We start from the raw sequence: 15,505 nt of genomic DNA on the forward strand, positions 1-15,505 counted from the left end.
CCCCAGGTGCAAAACTTCATAGACCCATTAATATTCCCCTAGGTTTTAATGACCCTTGGTAATTTTTTTGTTGGAGTTTTGATCAAAACAAATACAGAAGTGCCAATTTTTGCTAATTAAATTACTCTGGTTTTTGCAGCAGAGAATGAAAACCCAGGTTTTCCACCAAGGTTTCTTGATTCTAAGAAGTTTGGAGTGGCGCATGTTTGCATAATGCTTCAGCGAAATTTCTGACAGAATCAATAATACAAACATGGATGGACAAGGGCAAATCTAATCTTTGTGGAGGCATAAAATTTTGGGTCCCTCCCTTGACCCATTAGAAATACAGAATCTGTGAACAAATCACAATCCTTGATTGACCTAAAAACTCACTATGGTGTTTGTTTAATATCAGAAGGTTGTCATTAAAGGGAGAAGGAGGCAGAGACTATTCCTGTCATGAAGAAAAGCACTCATTGGCACCAACTTAGCCAGAAAAAAAAAAAAATTCAAAGAGTAAACTAGCTAATTAAACGAGCACTCCAATGAAATGTTTCCAATGCCCCCATATGCTGCATTTGGCATAAAAGCTAGGACCATTATTTTCTCCATTCTCAATAAATGTGCATCAAAATTAAGAGTACCACACTCGCAGTAGGAAACGAAATCCCAGGTAACCATCTCCATCACCTAAATATAATTCTGCCAAAGTTTGTTGACTCTTGGTGAAATAGTTTTTTTTGCTAATTCATGGGCCATAACTGTGGATAATTCACTATTTGTAGTGGCAAACAAAAATAGAGGTCGGGCATAAAAATATTACTCCATTGCAGCAATTTTCGAGCAAGTGTCGCCTTTTATTAATACTGATATTTCTACCAACAAAATTTACATTACTCAAAATCCATTTCAAGAGACAAATTTATGTTTAGCATTGATCCAGGGAGAATGACACAACTACCATATTGTGTGTAACATATGATAATGTTTGACAACAAAAAGGTCAGAGCAAAGCAAATCAGAGCCGTCGTTTGCAACATCTTAAACTAATGTGAATAAAGTTGTTGTTGCACCACAAAAAAAGCACTTATCTCACAGTGTATGGGAATTGTCAGTTTTTTTCAGAATTTGTTTCCTACTGAATTCATGCGCACCACAACATATTAATCGGCACCACGACATTCACAAAATTGAGCGTTGTGCACCAAATATAGCAAGTAATGTTCTATAATTTATAACTAGGCAACCTCTTATCAACAAAGCTACTAATATGTGAAAGAATTGCTTAAACCTAAGATATATCACTTTTCGTGAAAATTAAGACATTACATTGTCAACATTAAATACTAGCAAGGTATGCAAGTTGTAGACGATCAAATCTTGATTTTTGTTCAGAACTTTGACATTTAACACATAATAGTCAATCCCATGTGGAAATACATAACTTGATTTTTCATTTTACTTGTATAAACCTCTAAAAATGAAACACAAGAAACCATACTCACTGTCTACGTCCATTTTCCACTCACTGGCACTGCAACAGAAGATGCTTTGGGGCTTTTTCAAAGCATTACAAAATGTTAGGGCTCCAATGATTTCCCGCAGTGAAAAGGGGTTCAAAAAAAATTTTGTATTAAAATCAGATTCTTGAATTTAAAACAAATTACTATGCATATTATCAAGAGCATTAAATATAAATTTCAAAATATGTGACTTATTTTTATACAATGTATAACCAATTTGATAAAACTCATTAAATAAATAAAACCACATATTTTGAAAAATTAATAATGCCACATATTTTGAAAGTTACTGGTTCAGTTAGTAAATTGAACTTAAGCACTATATACACCGTTGAAAAAAAAGGATAAAACAAGTGTAGTTATAAAAAGACATTAAATGTTCAAAACAAAAGAATTCAGGATCACATCCACCGTGGTTCCTATTTCATCAGGATTCCTGACAGCCTGAGATCAACACAGTGTTTATCAAAGACACTGTCTATAAAGGCACTGCCACCAGTTTTGGGCGCTTACTTGCCCTTGTAAGTTCGGTTACTTACGCATTCTGGTATTCACATGGATGGTGCACATTGCTTGGTTCATATTCAAAGGGATCAACTTGTTTACAATGAGGGTCTACGACAGACCAGCATTTTTGTATTGTTCAAATACATTTGACTCTCACATTTCCTTGCACTTCTTTTCAACCAACTTGGCACATAATGAGAATGGAAGACAAAATCCAAAGAGCGCTAATGGAAACTGAAAAGAAAACAGTTCAATTCAAAATCAGGACAAAAAAAGTATCGGAGTGAAAATTTAATAAAACTGAGACAAGTTCTGTAACAGTTATATTTATGATTTATAAATGTATTGCGAAAACAACACACAGCAAAAATACTTGCATGTTGTAATTTCCTTTCCTAAGGAGTAAATAAATCGAGGGAATGTGGATACTTGGTACAGACATCTTAAATTAAAGTTAGTTGACATCCGAATTACAAATAAACAATTTCAAAATGCCAACAAATCTTTAAGGACGGATGATGGGGTGCAACCATTTTTGGAGTATGAAATAAACAGTACACTACCTCTGCAGATTGGCGACCCTGCAGACAGGAAGTCTATGGTTTCGACATTAGGTTGCATCCTTCCTGTGGTCATGATTGTCCCATCAGCTTGCGACTTGTTGAAGCGTAGTTTTAGGATTGCCACAAACGACTCCACACCAAAAGCACTTCGTCGCTGACGTCTTGTGTTTTCACCGCATTCCTGAAATAAAAAATCTTACATAATTGGGAAAATGCATTGATACCAAGTCAGTGATAAAAAATCCAAATGTAATTTCAACAAGCATTATGTAGGACAAAATGTCAATATGTTATTGCTAATCTACAATGGTCTTAAAGCAGTTAGTTTAACATTTAATTCAATTAATCAATCTTGTGGCACAACGTGAGATGAAAATGCAGTCGTGTGCTAAATGTGAGCCGAGAAATCAACCTATCCATATTGTTGAACAAAATCATTAAGTACTAAAGTAAAATTGTAATCATCCAAAACGCTGGGGTCTAAGCTTAAACCTTGAGTGATATGATGTTTTGAACGACCCCAAGTTTCCATTTTTACATATTATCAGAAATGAGACAATTTGGGAAATGTGTAAAATTATTACCTCAAGGTAAACATAAGGTTTTGCACAAGATTTTTGTATTTGGGACCGGCAATAGTGCTGAAGTTTTGATCAATCGTTAGTATATTTTATATGAAAATAGTAGGAATAACGGTCAGGACTACGCCACGATCTAACCAATCACCAGCTTGATTGATCGCCTGCTCAAATGATCACAGTTTTACTGTATAAGCACTTACAAAATCACAGTCGCCGGTGTCAGCTAGCGGGCACTGGCGTACAGAACACAAAATGGACACCTCCTCTGATCCAGATTCAAAGGCTTTGGGGACCAGCTGCATGGTGTACTTCCTGCCACTGTTCTCCATCCCTGTGTACTGGAAGTCGCTCATCCTTCCCTCTTCGTTACTACAGCTGTAATAATAAGACATCCAGACATTTCACTCTTCCATTTTTCATACCAAAATATTTACATGCTTTACAAATTTGCGATCCTCATATAATTTTATTGCGATCCTCATATAATTTTATATAAAACTAGAACTGTAAGCCAAAGGCTAACGAATACCCCCCAACCCTTCCCTGTCTAGGTTGTTTGCCCTGGCCTTAGTTATGGTATCATTAGAAAGCACAAGGCAATACATTTATTTAGTTTATTTAGAATACCTATTACTGAATCAGGGACTGCCATGGCACTGCAGCAGAGATGAGGGTGAATTTGACAGTCTGCCAACCCAATTTCTGTTTACCCACCCCCACCACCTCCCCCCCACACACGAGTACCAAGGAAATAATACAGGTGCACAAAATCACATATACAAAGGTTCACATCATGGTCATGGATAGCTGAAAGTTTGAGAAAAATATATTGAAAAATGACAAAGGAGTAGGCCACCAAAGCGAATATTGTAACAAATTTAAGGCCTGTATCCACCTAACTTCAGGACTTTTGATGGTCTTTTTAAGGACATGCAAACATTCTGATTAATACAGGTGCACCAAATCACATATTCAACAGTTCATATCATGGTCATTGACATCTGAAAGTTTGAAAAAGATTTATAGAAAAAATGAGAAAAAATGACCAAGGATTAGGCTAGACAAAGCTGTATAATTTTTGCCTATTTTAACTTATTCAGGGGCCATAATTGGAGACATGATCATGTGATTCCAACCACAATCACAGGGGCAAATGTTCTCACCATGGCTAAAAGTTTGAAAAAGATTCATTCAAAAATGACGAAGGAGTAGGACGAACAAAACTAATTTTACCCAATTTAACTCATTAAGGGGCCACAACTCCACTCAGGATCATGTGACTCCCACCAAATTCATGGAGGCAAAGGTTTACATCATGGCCATTAATATTTGAAAGTTTGAAAAAGATTTGCTCAATAGCTTCAAAGAAGAATCCTGGACAAAGCTAATTTTGCCCAATTTAACTCATTAAGGGGCCACAACTCCACTCAGGATCATGCGACTCTGACCAAATCCACGGAGGCACAGGTTTACATCATGGTCATTAATATTTGAAAGTTTGAAAAAGATTTGTTCAATAACGACAAAGATGAATCCCGGACAAAAAAAAAACGGACGGACAGACGGACAGACAGACAGACAGACGGACAACCCGATTCCAGTATACCCCCCCCAAACTTTGTTTTGGGGGGTATAATTAAAATCGGTTACTAGATATATATCGATAGTCAAACTGGAAATGATTGGAACACTTGTGTTAATCCTAACTCATATAATTCAGTGGAAACCAACAGTTTGACACATGCAACTTTTAATATACTCCACAAAACAAACATAAAATTAGAATTCAGATTCTGCAGTCAGACTCACCCATTTTGAAGCACAATGTCTGCATCCCCCTCCCTTGAAACACTGCAGACATCCGCTCGGGCCACATAACCGGCTGTAGAACCAAATTGAAAACAGATTAGTGTTTGTATTTGAGAATACAGAAAGGAATCAAACATGTTAATGTATTTTGTTCATTTGTAGTTAAGTTAACAATACATACAAATTTTTTTGGTTAAAAAATTAAGTGATAAATTTTTCAAAAATTAAGCAGTACTCTCTTTAGAAAATGAAACTTTATTCATTCATACTATACCAAAATAGATTTTATCTTTCTTGACAAGGCATCTAATAAAGCAAATTTCTGGAGTGTTTTTCTTAGATCCTCAACAATAATAAGATACTAGACATTTAAAGAACAATAAATATTTAGTAAAGTTTCCCTGGTAGAATGTGAGTTTACAAATAAAAAACCCACATTGTGCCACCATTGTCCAGGCAACGGATGCTTGTTGCGATACTGAAAATTCCGCTGTACCGGCCACCCCCAGGAGTGTCACAATCTCTGCCCCACTGTGTAATACCATCCGTTGAGTGGACATACCCGGATCAATTCTGTAAACATGTCACATGACTCAAATATAAACGTACTGTGTAATAAGTTTCAGTTACGGCACCAACAACCAAAGTTTAGTATTACACATAAGCGCATAACTGTGACATAAGCTTTCACTATCAAAATTTATATCAAAATGTGCTAGACAACTAAAGTGTCACACTGATGAAAATCATGTATTCAAATTAATTTAGAGAATAAATAAATCACTACTGTAAAAAAAATGTTTTTTCTTCAAAGCATTGTCATTACCGTTACGTTAACATCAACTGAATTTAAAGAAATCCCATATTTTGTGTATAAACGAACTTCTACCAATTTTGCTGAAAATTGTTAACAGCTCGCTTCAAAGTTCAATCGTGCCTAAATCATTTAAAGCATCACGAATAAAAGGCCATTGTTAAAAAAGCCTAGTCTTGACAAAAACATACTCAAGAATTACAGACCAGTATCAAATTAGCCATATCTCTCGAAAATCCTCGAAAAAGTGGTAAACAGAAGAATTGAGGAACATTTGACAAACAATCAATTACATGAAACAAACCAGTCAGCATACAGGAAATTTCATTCAACTGAAACGGCATTGGTAAAAGTTCAAAACGACATTCTTGAATCATTAGACACAGGTGATGTTACGGTACTCGTGATGCTGGACCTGTCGGCTGCATTTGACCATAACACCCTTCTTCAAAGACTCGAATCTGACTTTGGATTTGCAGATAAACCTCGTCAATGGGTCGCATCATACCTAACAGACCGCTACCAAACGGTATGCAACGACGGCAAACTCTCTGAACCGGTCCTTATGAAATTCAGTGTTCCTCAAGGATCGGTACTGGGCCCAAAATTCTACACGATGTACACTAAGCTGGTCGGGTCTATCTGTAAAAACCATCGTCTAAACCACCATTTTTATGCAGATGACTCCCAACTCTATCTTTCATTTAAACCAACTGACCAAGCATCAAAGGTAGTCACAATCACGTGACTTGAACAATGCCTAAAAGAAATCATATCATGGATGAATTCAAACATGTTAAAATTGAATGCAGACAAAACTGAATTAATTATTTTTTCAAGTCAAAAACACTCCAAACTTGTTGAAAATCTAGAACTGGAAGTTGGCGATACGAGCATAAAACCATCAAAAACTGTTCGAAACCTTGGTGTTACGCTTGATTCGAACATGCACATGGACCAGCATGTTAATTCGGTGACTCGAACATGCTATGGTCAGATACGACAGATTGGTCACATTCGGCCATATTTGACCGCTGATGCCACCAAGACTCTCATAAACTCGCTTGTGACATCACGGTTAGATTATTGCAATGCTCTCTTGTATGGCGTGCCGAAATCAACAACGAACAAACTGCAAATTGTTCAAAACACAGCTGCACGTATCATTACGAAAACAAGCCGTTTTGAACACATAACACCAATCCTTAAAGACCTTCACTGGCTTCAAATACAAGATAGAATTAAATATAAAATTATCATTCAAACTTTCAAGACCTTGCATGGTCAGTCACCGGTTTACATGAGCGACTTAGTAGAGGTTTACGTGCCAACTAGAAACCTGAGATCAGCAAGTGCAGCAACCACCCTTGTGCCACAAAAATGTCGACTGGTCTCTTACGGTGATAGGAGTTTCAAAGTTGCTGCCGCAAAACTATGGAATTCTCTCCCGGCCACTCTCAGAAAAGAATCATCACTTAATTCATTCAAAAGAGCTCTCAAAACACAACTTTTCAAAACTTCCTACAACGTATAGATAACAACTGTGACTGTTTTTATCCCTACTTATTTTTACGATACAGAACTACAGTAACTGTATATATATATATATATGTATATATATATATATTTGGTTTCATGTTGTTGATTTCTTATTCTTATTTTACTTTTTTATGCTTATTTTATTGCATATAGCATTTTTAGACACTTTATGTGTGTGTGTGTTTTTTTTTGACAACATATGAGTTTCACTTGAATTGGTTTAATATGTTAAAATATGTCACTTTTGGTGATTTCCACATATCTGCGATATGTCACATGTTTAATTGTAAAGCGCCCTTGAACGTATTTTTTTTATGAATAGGGCGCTCAACAAATCTGGTCTAATAATAATAAAAAAATAATTATATTGTGTGTTTGTTACCTGACGTCCAGGGTTGCCTCAACCGTTTGTATTACGCCCTCTACAGGTATCTGGTCACACCTCAATATGTACTGGGGCGAGCTGTTGTTTGCCGTGATCAGCCCCTGTGGGTGCGCCTTCCGAAACAACACCCTGTGAGAGACATCCTGGAAATACACATTATACTTCAGTTTGTATATTGAACAGGTATTAACAAAGGAGCTACAGTAATTGATATGGATTGTTCAAAGCCAAAATTGTCCAATAATAGAATTCATTATATCATCAGTTATATTGTCCCCAAAATAATGCAGGTAATTATATCAAGCCTCCAACATGAACAAGAGCCGTCGTAAGACAGCGCGCTCAACTACGCCGCTTTGACTTAGAGAATACAATAACGATGTAGTAATACCAAGTTTGGTCTCTTTGTGTCAAACCTAACTAAAATTATTTGATACATAAGATGATTTTGATGCTGCCCTCCCACCAGCCCGCCAAAACAATGATGCAAGTCATTCAAATAACTTGATTTCCCATTATGAAAATGTGGTTAAGAATATACAAATATGCCTTTCAAAGGAAATAAAAAAAAAAAATCAAGGGCCATAACTTGTATTTAGGCTTAAAACAGAGTTATGTTTCTTGTTGTAAGATGGTCGTAAATAATTTTGTTAAGTGCATTTAATGAACGGTATAGAAGTTTTTTTATTAAAATCCCAACTTGCCCTTAACTTTTACTTGCCTAAAACTTTAACCTAAATCAATCAGGGGCCATAACTTGTATTAAGGATATGGAGTTATGTAACCTCATTGGGTGATGGTCCTGAACAATTGTGTTAAGTATTAAGTCAATTGAATGAAGGGTATAGAAGTTATTAAACAATATCCCAACCTGCCCTAAAACTTTAACCTAAGTTCCATAGTCAATCAGGGGCCATTATTTGTATAAAAGATAATATGGAGTTATCTAACCTCATTATGTGATGGCTCTGAACATCTGTGTGAAGTATTAAGTCAATTGAATGAATGGTATTGGAGTTTTAAGTGAAAATCCCAATTTGCCCTAAAACTTTAACCTAAGTCAATCAGGGGCCATAACTTGTATTTAGGATAATATGGAGTTATGTAACCTCATTGTGGGATGGTCCTGAACAACTGTGTGAAATATTAAGTCAATTGAACAAAGGATATAGAAGTTATTAATAAATATTCCAACTTGCCCTAAAACTTTAACCCAAGTTCCATAGTCAATCAGGGGCCATAACCTTTGTAAAGAATAATATGGAGTTATCTAACCTCATCATGTGATGGCCCTGAACAACTGTGAAGTTTTAAGTCAATTGAACTTATAAGTGAAAATCCCAACTTGCCCTAAAACTTTAACCGGACGCTGACGCCGACACAGACGCTGGGGCGAGTATAGTCAAGCTAAAAAATGCAACGCCACTGGTCCAGAACTGGTCATGCAGTGACACCATATTTTTCCATATTGGGTCACAAAATTTAATTGTACAGAAATGGTGACTATTTTATGATTCTGATGAATAAATGAAACATATTGAATTTAATTATTATACTTTATTTGGTATTGGATCTTTTGTTATGAATAGTGTTCCCCTTGATTGGTAAGAGCCACATGGATCTATGTACACTGAAATTAAATTATTGTTACTATTTTGAGGTAAAATTAATATAAATATACGACCCTTGATAGTCAAACATCAGTGCTTACCATAGCACAGCTGTCCAGGATGAGCGAAGTAAAATCAGCAGTCCAGCTCGGTGTGCATGTGTCCGACTCCACATCCGCAACGTTGAAACGGCCATGTGATGGGTTCTCCACAACCAACGTTCCATTCGGATAGCAGACTGCAACACAATAGATAAAATAGAATTGAATAACACAGTCACAGGGCTTTCAAGATAACCCCTTAAAACTGCACTCTCACAGATTGAACGTTTTGACACCTTTTTTATTTTTCGGATATGTGCTGAGTAGTTCATTCCCCTTCGGAAATTTACCTACATGGTAACAATGGGACAATGATCATATGGTGATTAAAAAATAAAAAGTCTCTGAAGTTTTAACTCTAATACAGTAATTCTGGCTATCCGCCAAAATAGTAACGAATTCACCAAATACAACGCTTAGAAATAACACCATGAAGAAGAAAATCCAATTACTGGCCGTTCTTGAATTACTCCTGAGTAAGACATTTTCCGCAAGACATTCCCTCCCAAACTGACCAAAAAGCTATGCCCGAGTGATTACGAGTTCAAGAAAAGATAATCGTGACTTAAAATGTAAAGGTTAATATACACCACAAGCAGAAAGCTAGATAAAGCCGGAAGAGTTATTTCCCTTAAAATAATGAGACTTGTTATATTTCCCTATGTTGCAAAAACATTTTCTATGGTGGTTGGATGCTAAGTTGATTTGTGGATCACAAATTGAAAAATAATAGACATGAATATTGGATATAAACAGGAAGACGGCTAAAATACAAGCGTTTCCTCAAAGTAAGCCAACGCTTATACCAGAGTGAATTGAATTGGATTTATGCATGTAGCTCTGCTGTATAAATAAAAATATATACGCAAATGCCCCGTCTGACAAATTTGTTCAAAGACAAAGAAAAAAACACACATCCTTAATGATCTTGCATACTCTCTAGGATCATAAGGAGAAGAAATCTAATAAAATATAATAAACGGTTTGATGTATTATATACAACCTGTTCATTACATAATGATAATTAAAAAACGATCATCAAGTTTATTATTATTATTATTATTATTATTATTATTTGTATTATTATTATTGTATCCGTTCGCTTATATCCCCTACCATGAATAAGAAAATAACAGCGCAAAACATTGCGGAAAAACAAGAAACACAGATTTACTTACCATAAGTGAGTGAATGACTAAGGTGCACAAACACAGCCAGGCTCAGCAGCATAAAAAATGTATTTTTTTTAATGAAGAAATCCATAACAGCTTGTAGTGCTTGGGTTAACACTATAATGACTAAAGCTAAAAAAAGTAATACAATTTCGAAATCAACACAAGTTGTTGATACGGTGAAAGCATAACCGATTATGGACCGCCAATTGCATTTATATTTATAACCACTTTGTTTTAACCATCTGTGTTGCATTCTGTGGAGATGTCATTTCTCAGTTTTCTTTAATTTCTCAACACATCCGTAAAACAATCTAAAGAATGTCACACCTCTTCTCGACCATTTAACCTCATTTCCTTTCATATTCAATAATTGGTGTTTTTAATAATTATTAGCTATTGGAATTTCCGTGTAAAAAATGATAAGATGGCTTTGTTTAACAATTAACAAGTATTTCAAACTTTCTTACGTTTTATCAAAGTTGTTTTTATTTTGCATTTTGTAATATATGGAACCTGACATATTCATTTTTCCATGTTTCATGGTCTACCATGCAAAGCTCTGTGTACATGTACCGCTGTATTTCGTAGACTGTGAATGTATTATATATATCATGTAATGAGGAACACTTTGTGTTCAAGTTACTTAATAAAAAAGTTGAATCTTGTATTTAGTAGACATGATTAACCAAGATATCCTAGTATGGCTAAGTTTATTTCTTTATCGCAAATTGACAATAAATCACGTCTTGTTAATAAATGTGGACATGGACATGATTTTAATTGTAAAACCACTGCATTAACCACCCGCATTTCTATAATATATTTAATATATAAATACATTATATACTTTAAAATATTAGTATTCACAATATGATGATATATGAACATTCTCCGTATTACCTGATAATACTGTCATTAATATTGACGGCCTTGTTACCATGATCACATGTTTGTATTTAATTTTGTTTACGTTGTATATATGTGTATGAAAGGTTGCTTTAATGTTGCATAAATAATATTAATTTTGCTGAATGTGTATTAAATGTTTATATAAAATTATACATAGCATATTTATGTTTATGAACACGAGCAAAAGTTCAGCTTCGGAAGACAATATGGCCCCCATCTTATCGGCCCTTAGTTGAAACGCGAAATGGCAGGGCCGAAAGATCTTAGGGGCTGATTTGGTAGTAGGCCGACCTGGTATGGGGCCGATTTGTCTTGCTACCATTTTATCAACGATTGTATCGTACGATCGATTTTTGTACCCTTTTATTTTGGTTGTATCCAGATATATTTCTCAAAAGAATCGACTGGAAATATTACTTTAAGCTTGTTTGGATTTAAAAGTTCAATTTCTATTTTTATATTTCACATTTGCTTTATTTTAAATTGAAATCTGTGATCGTACGACTAAATTGGCGTACGGTCGTTATGAGATGACCCCTATGTTCCCTTAGTTGACAAGAGGCATCGTGTGTTCTGAACAGTTATATTATATACATGTTTGAAGACCCATTACTAAAGCAATTCCAAATTGTGAACACATGATTTTGCGTGAAAACGGACGACCAACGCCACACAAAATACGAGATTTCGGGCGTATTGAAGCAAAACATTAATTTTATTAATACTTGAATAAACGGCTCTTCTATATACTTATACACATCGGTATACAATTACAACAAGAGATGTTGGTCAAACTTTATGCCCCACCCACCCCCTGAGCGCCATGTTGACCAGGTTATTTGGACAACTAAATGACATATGCATGGTCCGAAATGACAGCATATTTGTCCTTGACAATGGAAGTAGTTTAGAGGCAGTTTTAAGAGCATGACACATTAAAGTGTGAGGAAAGAAGGTACAGTTTTTAATCATGTTTAGATGATGACTGGTATTTGCAGATAAAAATATCCTCCTAGTAGCAGTGAATAAGTAAATATGACATTAATTTAAACAATGAATTTGAGTTATGACCTTGACCTCAAAATTCATACGGGTCATCAACAGGTCACCCAAAACCTTAATGTCAAGTTTGAGGGCCATGTGTGCAGGCATTGTCGGTTAATTTGTCACTGACTTGACCTTCGACCCAATGACCCCTAAAATCAAAAGGGGTCATCTACTGGTCAGGCCCAACCCCCAAGTCAAGTTTGAGCGCCATGGGTGCAGGCATTGTCGAGTTATCACTCGAACAACCTTTTTTCTCATTCAAGGTCACTGTGACCTTGACCTAAGAAACGATGACTCCTCATGCCCATATAATCCTCCATGTCAAGTTTGATGATTATAGGTACAGGCATTGTGGACATATCACTCGTAAGATTTGTTAAACCTTTTGCGTTAAAGGTCACTGTGACTTTGACCCAATGATTCCCAAAATCAACAGGGGTCATCTACTGGTCAAGCCTAACCTTCATGTCAAGTTTGATGACCATGTCCAAGAAATGTCGAGTTATCACTCGGACAAGTATGTGTATATCATGTTCGAAATTTGGGTCATGACCATTTGCAGATAACACCGTGTTCGAAAATTTCTTTTTGCAATATATCGAGCTTTCGTGACCCTCTACTTCGGACTACAATACGCTAACCCCTTGGCAATGGTGGCGATCGAGTAACACTAGAAGGGAAGATTGTAAACATAACAATAATTTCATTTTACTTTTTATTCAATATCACGATGACACACAATCTTTTTCGTATTTACAAATCAACTGATTATTTTACAATGTCACTGTAATTTATTACAGGATGTGACAAGAATATCGTTTTTGAACACACTTGAGCTTAAAACGGAATAATTACAAATATTCTGTACAACCCACAAACATTCCATTAGCAGTGCACTAGTGAACACAAATACATTAATATCACTATTTTTTACAGTAAAAAAGTTTCCAAAACGCCATAATAGGCCTGTACAAGTATACATGTATGGTCCAAGTGTATCTCATTAACTGCTTTCGTCTTTAAAGGCAACGTAAACTATTCTCAACTATATTTATTTGCAGCAAAGGCAATCATATAAGTCAATTTCAAATATTTGCAGCAAAGGCAATCATATAAGTCAATTTCAAATATTTGCAGCAAAGGCAGTCATATAAGTCAATTTCAAGACAAATTAAGTCTAAATATTCAAAACATAATTTTATTCGAATTAGTAAATTACAGTCTCACGTGTTAAATTTTCTATAATGACTCATTCATAACTGCCTTTTGCATTAAAATGTTTCTTTTTTTTCCCCCATTCACTGCGGAGATAATCTAAGAAAACAATTTTTGCAAAAGATCACAGTCCAACACCCGGATTAAAATACTAGACACATCAAATTCTTTCTTTGAACATAATTTTTGGATTTTTGCTGTCTTGGGTCCCCTATTATAGTGCTAGTGCAAGCATAGATACAACGACGAGAATGCCAAGAGAATCTTGGGAGCCTTCTCAAGAAATTCCATTATTTCAATATTTAGAATATGTTAATCAATAAAGGGTTAGTCCATCAGAAGCATAAACCACAAGGTCACTTTGATTACGGGACACTTTGCCTGGTATATACACTCCATATAGTTCTCATATGTAATACGAGGTATAGTTTATCAATGCCCATTTACAATAGGACTTTAAAACCTGGCACAACATTTCTAGTATGGCAATATCCATCTGGTATGTTAGTGCACTATGCTTGAAATCATTACCATAAAACCAAACACATACCACCACAAGCAAAGTTGTAGCACTTGATGACAGTCCTCAAATTTCCTCCTTTTGAACTAATCCTGATTATAATAGCTATAGCCACTTCACCTTTTTTCAACTTTGTGTTTCTTTTTCTTTTTTTCCTTTTTCTTCTTTTGCTTTTTGTCTTTCTTGTGCTTTGTCTTCTTGTGCTTATGTTTCTTCCGTTTGGTCTCCTCCTCTGACGAGCTGTCTGTACTGCTGTCCTCGGAATTATCCTCTGACACACTTTCATCCTCATAGTCAGGCTCAAACTTCGAGTCATCTACAACTGAATCATATCTGGACACCTTCTTATTTGAACCTCTGCTGTCTTGTCTGTCATAATCTCTACTGTCTCTATCTTTATGATGGCTGTCCCTCCGTTTCTTATCAGTTGATTTTGATTCATCCCTGTTGCGTCTATCATCCCTCACTCTATCACCCCTGTCTCTATCATCTCTAATTCTATCTCTATCATCCTTTACCCTGCTATCCCTCACTCTATCTCCCCTATCTCTATCATCTCTTACCCTATCTCTATCATCTCTCACTCTATTTCTATCATCTCTCACTCTGGTATCTCTTACTTTGTCATCTCTACCTCTATCATCCCTGCCCCCTCGATCTTCCTTTTCCCGTTTTTCCCGTAATTTCTCCCGGAGGTCGCCTCCTGACTTATCGGTTGCCACCTTCCTCTTCTCACTTCCCGTTGAAGACACAGTGACTTGCATGTTGTGGGACTTAGAAGATGACACTCGCCTTTCATCAGATCGTTTTGGTTCAGAATCCATATACACCCTGCGTTTCGGCTCCAGGGTTTCGTCCATTTTCGGAACAGGAGATTTTTCCCGCTTTTTAAGCACTTCTTTTTCAAGAATTTCTGTTTTAGTGTCCTTTTTGACTGCTGCAACCACGGCAGAGCTGACTAGAGTGGGTTTCATCACCTTTGATGAAATCACATTCTCTGCTTTTGCTATTACAGCTCTGAAATTATAAGAGACATTATTACTATCCTGGGATTGAAATATTTTTTTAATCTTATGTATATATGTACACTCAAGATACAACCAAGATTCATATGGAAATAAATAACAAAACCTTTTTTATAAACATCTAAGTTATCCAACCAAAAACAAAACCCTTCGACAGATGGTAGTTAAGTTCAATTCTGAGAAAATATAAAATATTTATT

General features: G+C 35.7%; 2 protein-coding genes and 1 long non-coding RNA gene across 3 annotated transcripts in view; all 3 read right to left on the minus strand.

Annotated features, from left to right (window-relative positions):
- Window positions 1-1,279: 1,279 nt before the first annotated feature.
- LOC128210957 (uncharacterized) lies at window positions 1,280-5,535 on the minus strand. Its single transcript, XM_052915311.1, has 5 exons — window positions 5,402-5,535; window positions 4,966-5,038; window positions 3,357-3,531; window positions 2,576-2,756; window positions 1,280-2,246 (listed from the first exon to the last, which is right to left on the minus strand). The coding sequence occupies exons 1-5, from the start codon at window positions 5,523-5,525 to the stop codon at window positions 2,188-2,190; spliced, it is 612 nt and encodes a 203-aa protein (XP_052771271.1). The 5' UTR covers window positions 5,526-5,535; the 3' UTR covers window positions 1,280-2,187.
- Window positions 5,536-7,706: 2,171 nt separating this feature from the next.
- Window positions 7,707-9,934, minus strand: LOC128210966 (uncharacterized). The gene is made up of 3 exons (XR_008257177.1): window positions 9,867-9,934; window positions 9,415-9,551; window positions 7,707-7,846 (listed from the first exon to the last, which is right to left on the minus strand). It is a non-coding gene; the product is annotated as an uncharacterized LOC128210966 (long non-coding RNA).
- Window positions 9,935-13,264: 3,330 nt separating this feature from the next.
- The window catches only part of LOC128243903 (E3 ubiquitin-protein ligase RBBP6-like), a 31,945-nt gene continuing 29,704 nt past the window's right edge, over window positions 13,265-15,505 (minus strand). The window contains exon 19 of the mRNA XM_052961912.1: window positions 13,265-15,297. Within this exon, the coding sequence (XP_052817872.1) occupies window positions 14,397-15,297 (901 nt within the window). The 3' untranslated portion in view covers window positions 13,265-14,396. The remainder of the gene's footprint in view (window positions 15,298-15,505) is intronic.

The sequence above is a fragment of the Mya arenaria genome, chromosome 2 (genome assembly GCF_026914265.1).
Source record: "Mya arenaria isolate MELC-2E11 chromosome 2, ASM2691426v1".
NCBI lineage: Eukaryota > Metazoa > Mollusca > Bivalvia > Myida > Myidae > Mya > Mya arenaria.